Raw genomic sequence first — 8,868 nt, forward strand, 5'->3', positions numbered from 1 at the left:
GCCCCAGCCCCAGCCCCAGCCCCAGCCCCAGCCCCAGCCCCAGCCTCTGCCCTAGCCAATTTTGTTTTCTTTGGGGGAAAATGGCTCGGTAGTCCACGCTGGCGTAAACCTCCAAACTTACCTACTGCCTCAGTGTCCCCAATGCACGGCCATGCCCACCTCTTACTCCCCATTCTAAATCCCCAGGCAGGAAAATGTTTGGCAAGCTGTCTGACACCACATTGTCCTAGGCTTGTCTGCTAAAGCCCCAGGCCTCACCATGGTGAAGTAGGCGGCCGCCTGCTCCAGCAGCCCCACCAGACCCAGTTCTGTGAAGTTCTTCCCAGAGCAGAAGCCCTCCTCATCTGGTGACAGGATGTCATCAGAGATGGCAGACTCCTCCAGCACATTGGATGAGACATTCTGGGGAGGGGAGGAGGTGGCATCAGACCCAGCTTTCCCCCAAATGGACCTTCCTCTACCTCCCAGGCACCCTGAGCACTCACCTGGAAGGACACACAGCCCACGGGCAGGTGGCGACTGTCCTCAAGGAGGGCAAGGTATTCGGCCACCAGGGCAGCGGCGTGGACCATGCACTGGGCAGCCTCTGCATGATTGCCCAGCTCTGCATGTTTGCCAGCCATGTTCTGCAGCCATGTCAGCCGCAGGTCTGGAGAGCCTTGGTATCCCCGGGCAATTCTGGGGTCCAGGACAGCAGAGGGATGAGCACCTGTCTCTTTTTGTCCAGCCCCGCCCCTCCTCTGCACCCATCTAACCATCCCCTATAGCCTGGCCCCGCCTCGCCCCGGCCCCGCCCCACTGCGGCCCCGCCCCTTCAGCCAATCCTGTTGTCTCCATCCTTTTACTCATCCTCACTGCCCTGTTTAACGTTTCTTTTTTTCCTTTTTCCTTTTTTATTTTTTGAGACAAAGTTTCATATAACCCAGGCCTGCCCGGAACTCTACGGAATTCAGGACTACTTTGAATTTCTGAACCTTCTGCTTCTCCCTCTTGAGGGCTGGGATGACAGGTGTGTGGCGCATGCCCAGTTTAATGTGGTGCTGGGATGAATCTCTTTCCGTTTCCCTTTCCGTTGCTGTTTTCTGAGGCAGGGGGGTCATGTACCCCGCCGGCTAGCCACCTGCCCGGCCGAGTTCTTTTTGTCAACTTGGCACAAGGTAGAGTCATCGGGGAAGAAACCTAAGATGTGTCCATAAGATCGGCCTGTAGGCAAGTCCGTGGGGTGCAGCCCACTGTGGGTGATGACAGCCCTGGGCAGGTGGTCCTGGGCTGTCTGAGAAGCCAGCGGGCCCTGTTCCTCCCTGGCCACTGCTTTGGCTCCTGCCCTCACCTTCTGCCCTGACTTCCTGCCTCTGTGACAGAACGTGATTGGGACATATGCGTCAAATAAACCTTTTCTCCCCAAATTGCTTCTAGTCAGTATCCTTCACAGCAATAGAAAGCCGGCCTGGTACTGCACGCCTTTAGTCCCAACACTTGGGAGGCAGAGGCAGGCGGATTTCTGAGTTCGAGGCCAGCCTGGTCTACAGAGTGAGTTCCAGGACAGCCAGGGCTACACAGAGAAACCCTGTCTACACAATCAAAATAAAAACAAAACAAAACAACAAACAAAACTACTAGAACCCTGTCCCCAACTCCCCATGTAGCCACGAATGACCTCAAACCTCTCCCGCGCCCACCTCCCGCGGCTGGGGCGGCCAGCGCTCACAGGGCCGTTCCCGCACTGCTGGAGATGAGCCCGGGCCACGCGTGTGCTGGGCAGACCGCCTATCAACCGCATCACAGTCATGGCCGCTACATATTTTCTTCACTTTCACTTTCTGTGGGACCCAGTCTCTTCCTGCCGGCTGCCTAGCTTCCTCACCACGAGGTGAGTGGCTTCAGTGGGCCACAAGCTCCTGCCGCAGGGTGGAGCCCTCTCACAGGCCCAAAGAAGCTACGGGCCAACTGCTACAAATCAAAACCTCCAAAATGGTGAGCTTGAGTGACCTGGACCTCCCTGTTTTTTTTTTGGTTTTGTTTTACACTTGTTTTATTTTCTACATATGGATAATATATGTGTGGAGAGGAGGGCACATATGTGCTGTATCATGCATGTATGTCAGCTTGAGGACAACCTGAGGGAATTGGCTCTCTCCTTCCACCATGTGTGCCCTGGGGCTTGAACTCAGGTCACCAGTGTTGGTGGCAGGTGTCTTTACTGAGCAGACTTGCTGGTCTAAACTGCTGCCTTCCACAGTCCTTCCCGGCTCCCCTGCCTCTGGCATGGTGACCACCCCCCCCAACCACTCCCTCCCCCCCACTCCATAGCTCCCTCCCCCCTGCCTCCCCAGCTCCCTCCCTCTGCCCCTGCGCCCCCACTCCCTCTCCCCAGCCTCCCCAGCTCCCTCCCTGACTGCCCTCGCCCCTCTGCCCCTCCACCCCTCCACCCCTGCCTGACTCTTGCCCTCACCTGTACATGAGGTCCATGAGCATCTCAGGGTCCTCCTGGTGCTCCTTCATCTTCACTGTGTCTGTCAGGATCATGTGCAGGTTGAACATGAGGTCCTGGACCTGGAGCACGGGGAAGTCTAGGGTCAGCAAGGGCAATGGGGTCAGGATTGGCTGGGAGAGAGGGGCTGGGGGACGGTTCGGTGGGCAAAGTGCTTCCCATGCAAGCGCAGGGACCTGAGTTTGATTCCCAGCACCCAAGTAAAGAGCCAAGCATGGTGAGGCTTGGCTACAATCCCAGTGCTGGGGGCAGAAGTAGAGTGGGCGCCACTGAGCAGTCTGACTAGCTGAACCAGTGAGCTCCAGGTCCGGTGAGACCCGTCTCTAACATAAGATGGAACTGTGCATGGTGGTACATGCTTTAACCCCAGCACTCGGGAAGTAGGGAAGCCCATCCGTGTGAGTCCGAGGCTAGCCTGATCTATATAGTAAGATCCAAGACAGCCAGAGGTACACAGTGAGATCCATCTGAAGAAAAAGCCCCCCCAAACCCACTGCCACAACAAAATAAGGTGGAGAGAGACTGAGGAAGACCTCCCTGTTGACCTCTGCCCTCCACATGCATGTACATACAAGTATGCATGCATAGGAACCGCGTGTATTAGGGAGAGAACAACAGGGCAGGCTGGGAGTGCACACGAGTACACCATGCAGTCCCCACCCTAGGGAGGCAGAGCCAGGATCACCGCAAGCCAGAAGTCATCCTAGGCCACAGAATGAGCTCCAGCTCAGCCGTGGCTAAGACGGAGACATCCACAAGAAGACAGAGAAGTTGGAGGCCTCAGATTCCAGTTACCTCAGAACACAGAAGGCAGGGGCACGAGAGTCACAGGTTCAAGGCCAGCCTCAGCTACATAACAAGATCTAGGCCTCCTTGACTAGGTGGTGGGGGGAAGGAGGAAAAGAGAGAAGGGGAGGGAGAAAACTTATCTCAAACACACACACACACAAATAAGGCTTGTCTTGGTGTATCATTCATAAAATCCCAGCACTCAGGTAACAGAGGCAGGAGGATTGCTATGAGTCTGAGGCCAACCTGGCCTATAGCATTAGACCTTGTCTCATAATACCAAAGTTTTGAATATAAATACCAATAAACAGACAGACAGACAGACAGGGAGACAAGCCCAAAGGACATCAAGGCACACCCACACGTTGTCCACAGCAGAGGAGGACCACCAAAGGCGTCACCTGCTCAGCGAAGGTGCTGTCCCTCAGCCCCACGTCCTCCTCTGCATAGGTAAGGATAGTCTTGAGGGACCTTCTCAAATGCTCTTCACTAAAGTTCTGAGTTGTCCCCACAAGGGACGACAGAGACATGGTCACCAGCATCTTCACACGGGCAAAGTTCTGATGGAACAGGGAGGCAGCGTTGCCCTGAGAGCCTCAGGGCCCAGACTCCCCACACCAGGATCTTAACCCTGCTAACCTGTTGGCTCTCATGGCTTCCTTTCCCCGTCCACATGCCCATGCACATTTCCCACTTTCTGACTCTTCTTCCTGGCCCATGACACTGGGTGAAACTTGCTGATTGCCCCTGGGTCCTGTGGCAATGCTCTGCCCCGCCCCCCAAAGCTGAGCCCTAGACGAGCTCTGTGGAGACCACGCCCCCCATACATGGCCAATCTCGAAGTTCTGGCGCATGAGCAGGTAGAGTGAGGCGCTGGCGTGCGTTCGGATGGTGCTGATGCGGCTGCCACAATGTCGCAGGAGCCTCAAGCAGAGGTCAGCACAAAGCTCCGTGTCTTCCTCGAAAAGCAGCTCCGGAAACTGTCCCCAGGACCCAGAGAGATGCTGTTCAGCGCCCCTGGGTGGGTCTAGGAGCTCCCAGATAGAACCGGGCAGGGCAAGTACCCACTCTGATTGTGGCCAATGATACGATTGGGGTCTTTGTTCTGACCCTGTCAAGTGACTTTTTGGCAATTTTGACCCACGGTCTATAGTTTCATTTTAATTAATGTATTATTTGTGAGTGTGTGAATATGTGAGTGTGTGTATATGTGTGAGTGTGAGTGTGTGTATATGAGTGTGTGAGTATGCGTGCATGGGAGTTGACATTGGGCGTCTTTCTGTGGAGGTCAGAGGACAACTTTTGAGAATAAGTTCTCTCCTACTGTGGCTTCCAGACCTCAGACTGTCAGACTTGCATGGCAAGTGCCTTCACCTCTGTGCTACCATGGTGGCCCGTCTTGTCTTGGCTTTTGAGACAGGGTCTTTTATGTAGCTTAGGCTGATTTTTTTTTTTTTTTTTTTTTTTTTTTTTTGGTTTTTTCGAGACAGGGTTTCTCTGTATAGCCCTGGCTGTCCTGGAACTCACTCTGTAGACCAGNTGTATAGCCCTGGCTGTCCTGGAACTCACTCTGTAGACCAGGCTGGCCTCGAACTCAGAAATCCACCTGCCTCTGCCTCCCAAGTGCTGGGATTAAAGGGCTTAGGCTGATTTTACACTCCCTGTAGAACCAAAAATGTCCCTGAACTCCTAATTCTATCTCCCAAAGCCAGGATCACTATTTACATTTTTGCTAGAGTTTTCTTTATTTTTTTCTTCTCTTCTTGTCTTTTGTTTTTGGTTGTTGTAATTTTGCAACAGTATCTTAGGCAGTCTGGGCTGGCCTTAGACTTGCTATATAGCAATGGATGACCTGAAACGTTAGGTCCTCCTGCCTCCACTTCCCAAGTCTGGGATGACAGGTGTAGGCCATCAGGACTGCAGCTGTGGTTTCCCTGTGTCATGAACCTGTCCAGCACATAGTAGGTGCTCAATAAGTGAGCCACTGTCATCTCTGTGAAACATGGCTGTAGCTTAGGAGTGCTCACCTTGGAGACCAGGGCCCGCTGGGTGGCCAGGCCATGCTGCAGGAACAGCGCGCTCTGGGTGCTCCCCAGACTGTAGAGGACGACTTTCAGCACAGCACTCAGGATGCTCTCCCGGGCCTCGGACAGCATCACTGTCTTCATGGGTTAGAAATCCACACGTTAGGAGACATGGGTGGCATGGGGTCACGAGAGAGGAGAGGTCGGGACAGACACTGGATGAGCCCTACCTGCACGATGATCTCCAGCATGTCCAGGACCACCAGGCTGGCCTCTGTCGCCAGGTTTCCGTCCACCAGAGCTTCGTGTTCCATTTCATCCTTGGTCCTAGAGGGCAGGGGAGAGCTTGTGATGTCACTGAGTCAGACCAATGGCACAGAGGAACAGATGCTCTCCCACCCGCAGCTGTCCCTGGGGAGGGGGGGGAAAGCTCTCTGGAAACTGCTCTAAAGCAAGGAATTCCTTCCTTGCCCACATGTCATGGTCACAGTGTGTTTCCAAAGGATCTTATGTTAAAGGGCTAGGCCTCAGCTTAAAGAAGTTAACAGATGGAGGTAGGGACAGTGTGGCTCAGTGGTAGAATACTGACATAATACTGGTGAGGCCTGTGGTACGATATCCCTGGACCCATTTAAAGATATAAAAAAAAAAGAGGTAGGGACAGGTAGATATGCTTGAGTCTTTGGGTAGTAGGAGTCTGCCCTAGGAAGGGACTGAGGTAGATTTCACAGGACAACTTCCTTTCTTTTCTCTCTTTCGTCCTTTCTCTATTTCGTCCTCTCTCTCTCTCTCTCTCTCTCTCTCTCTCTCTCTCTCTCTCTCTCTCTCTCTTTCTGTGTGTGTGTGTGTGTCTCTCTGTGTAGCTCTCCCTGTCCTTGAACTCACTACTTGCACTGGGATTACAGGTCTGCACCACCACACCCTGAGAGAAAAACCCTTTTTTTGTTTTAAAGTGGCCCTGCATCACTGTGGTGGTTTGAATAGGAACGGCCTCCGTAGACTCCTGAATGTGAGTGCTTGACCTACAGGGAGTGGCACTATTAGGAAGTGTGGCCTTGCTGGAGAAAGTGTGTCACTGTGGGGGTGGGCTTTGAGGTCTGCTGTGTCCCTGGGATCAAGATGCAGAACTCGCACCTCCTCCGGCACCATGTCTGCCAGCACGCTGCCGTGCTTCCTGCCATGACGATAATGGACTGAACCTCTGAAACTCAGCCAGACCCGACTAAATGACTAAATGTCTTCCTTTATGAGAGCTGCCTTGGTCATGGTGTCTCTTCACAACGTAGAAACCCTGATTAAGACCCTCTGGCAACTCCTCATGGCAACGAGCAACAGACTCATCTGCTATTCAACCTACTTGTCCACACGGTCTGAGGTCTGTCTCCAGTGTGTGACACTCTTACGCCAGCGAACATTCTCTTGGTTTCCAAATGGACTTCTCTCTGCCACACGCAAATGTACATACATAGGTGGAGACAGAAAACCATACGTAAGCATAAGGAAACATCCCGGGCAGGAAGATTCCAATATAGGGTTAAGCAAAGCGGGACTAAGTAAAGACAGACATGCCCAGCCGACCACCACACAAACGGCCTGTGCGGACTGTGATGGGATCACACACATCCGTGTACAGGACAGTGAGATAGGAACTTTTTTCTCCTAGAGCTGGCCTTGAACCGATTCCCTGATTCCATCTCCCAACAGTGGGATTGCAGCCGAGTACCACCACAGCAGTTCTCCACTGTCGTCTCACCCCGACTCCGCCGCACCATCTCCTGCCGTGCCCCTATGGTGCCCAGGATGGCCTCCTCCAGCCGCGCTCTCATGTCCAGAGACTTCTTGAACGTGAGGCTGTTGATCCGCTCAAAGGCTTTCTTCCCCTGGGAGAGCAGAGGCCTGTGTGACGTGACCTGAGGTAGCCCTACTCCCCCGCTCAGGCAGTTCCTATCTCCAGGGCCTTTGGCCAGATGCACAGCTCAGTCTTTCCAAAATCTCACCACCTCTAAATTCTCTTCCTCTCTTCCTCTCTTCCCTCCCTCCCTCCCTCCCTCCCTCCCTTCCTTCTTTCCTCTTTACCACACTTCCTCCAGTGCCTGAAACCGACTCTACCAGACCCCTGCAGCCTGCCTTTCTTTGTTCCTTATCTCTCCAACGTCCTCATTTTTAAAAAAAAGATTATTTATTATTATATGTAAGTACACTGTAGCTGTCTTCAGACATACCAGAAGAGGCCATCAGATCCCATTACAGATGGTTGTGAGCCACCATGTGGTTGCTGGGATTTGAACTCAGGACCTCTGGAAGAGCAGTCAGTGCTCTTAACCACTGAGCCATCTCTCCAGTCCCAACTTCCTCATTTTTAAGGCAGAGCCTCAAAGAGTCCAGGCTTGTCTTGAACTCCTGCTCATGCCCCTGCACCCAAGTGCTAGGGACAACAGGCTTATGTGGTCTCCCCCCGCCCTTCTATCCTTCTCATTCTCGTCCACGCTGGGGATGGATGGCCCTCACACATGCTAGCCCAACACTCTACAACTGAGGCCATCTCCAGGGCAACATTCTGGTGAGGTCATGTGACACCTTACTGGCGAGCTGAGGACACAGTCCACCCTTCAGCCTCGGTTCACAGAAGCTCACGCACAGACAGTCTGCCCCTTCCCTCTAGGCTCCTGCTGCGGGGGCTCTGGAGGAATGCTGAGCTCACCCCAGCTCAGGATCACCTGCCCAGTCATACCTTGTACTCGAAGGCAGCCAGACAGAGGTAGAGTAGGTCGAGGAGGCACCCCAGCTGGGGCAGGGCCAGGGCGGCAGCCCAGCGCTGCAGGAGCGCCGGCTCTGCATTCTTCAAGACCCACAGCACACACACCAGCAAGGTCCGGCTGGATTCAGCAGAGAGGGGACAGCCTGAGCGAGCTGCCTAGGTGCAGAGAGGGAACAGAATCAGTTTCTATTTTCCTTAGAGAAGGTGAACGGTACCCAACTGTATCTCATGGTATGAGTTCCTTTCTCTTTTGTTTTGTTTGGGACACAGGCTGGCGTCAAACTCATGACATAGTCTGAAGACTTTAAACTTCAGGGCCTCCCACCTGAGATCACACATGTGCACCATCCCATGTGCTGCTGGGGAAGGAACCAGGACTTCATGCATGCTAGGCAAGCACTCTAGCAACTGTGCCCCAGCCCCAGCCCCAGCCCCAGCCCCAGCCCCAGCCCCAGCCCCAGCCCCAGCCCCAGCCCCAGCCAGTGACATGGGCTTCATTTCAAAGGTTTCTATGGGGATGAGCCTCAGACTTACTGTTGAAGGTCCCTGGGAAATGCTGGTACGAGAGCCAGGAGCCAGGGGACCCCCAGCAATGGCCATGGCCACAGATGGGTTGATGGTGCCTCCGATATCCCCTTCACCTTCTGTGTCTGAGTCCAGCATGGAAGCCAGTCTTGACCGCTGCCCCGAGCCCTCTGCGAGCAGAATAGATGAAAGAAGGAGACATTGGTAAGCACTTCAGTTTAGGCGGGAGCAATGGCACGTGCTTTCTTTCTTTCTTTCTTTCTTTCTTTCTTTCTTTCTTT

The 8,868-nt window shown here is 53.7% G+C and overlaps 1 protein-coding gene across 4 annotated transcripts in view; it reads right to left on the reverse strand.

Annotated features, from left to right (window-relative positions):
• Dock6 (dedicator of cytokinesis 6) overlaps nucleotides 1-8,868 on the reverse strand; it is a 52,329-nt gene that overhangs the window by 9,178 nt on the left and 34,283 nt on the right. For all 4 annotated transcript variants that reach the window (XM_021207875.1, XM_021207877.2, XM_029542910.1 and 1 more), the window contains 11 exons: nucleotides 8,597-8,757; nucleotides 8,036-8,218; nucleotides 7,058-7,184; nucleotides 6,662-6,746; nucleotides 5,535-5,631; nucleotides 5,308-5,442; nucleotides 4,108-4,260; nucleotides 3,682-3,840; nucleotides 2,453-2,553; nucleotides 486-678; nucleotides 259-402 (listed from right to left, as the gene is read on the reverse strand). In XM_021207875.1, the coding sequence (XP_021063534.1) occupies nucleotides 259-402; nucleotides 486-678; nucleotides 2,453-2,553; nucleotides 3,682-3,840; nucleotides 4,108-4,260; nucleotides 5,308-5,442; nucleotides 5,535-5,631; nucleotides 6,662-6,746; nucleotides 7,058-7,184; nucleotides 8,036-8,218; nucleotides 8,597-8,757 (1,538 nt within the window). The remainder of the gene's footprint in view (nucleotides 1-258; nucleotides 403-485; nucleotides 679-2,452; nucleotides 2,554-3,681; nucleotides 3,841-4,107; nucleotides 4,261-5,307; nucleotides 5,443-5,534; nucleotides 5,632-6,661; nucleotides 6,747-7,057; nucleotides 7,185-8,035; nucleotides 8,219-8,596; nucleotides 8,758-8,868) is intronic.

The sequence above is a fragment of the Mus pahari genome, chromosome 10 (assembly GCF_900095145.1).
Source record: "Mus pahari chromosome 10, PAHARI_EIJ_v1.1, whole genome shotgun sequence".
Taxonomy (NCBI): Eukaryota; Metazoa; Chordata; class Mammalia; order Rodentia; family Muridae; genus Mus; species Mus pahari.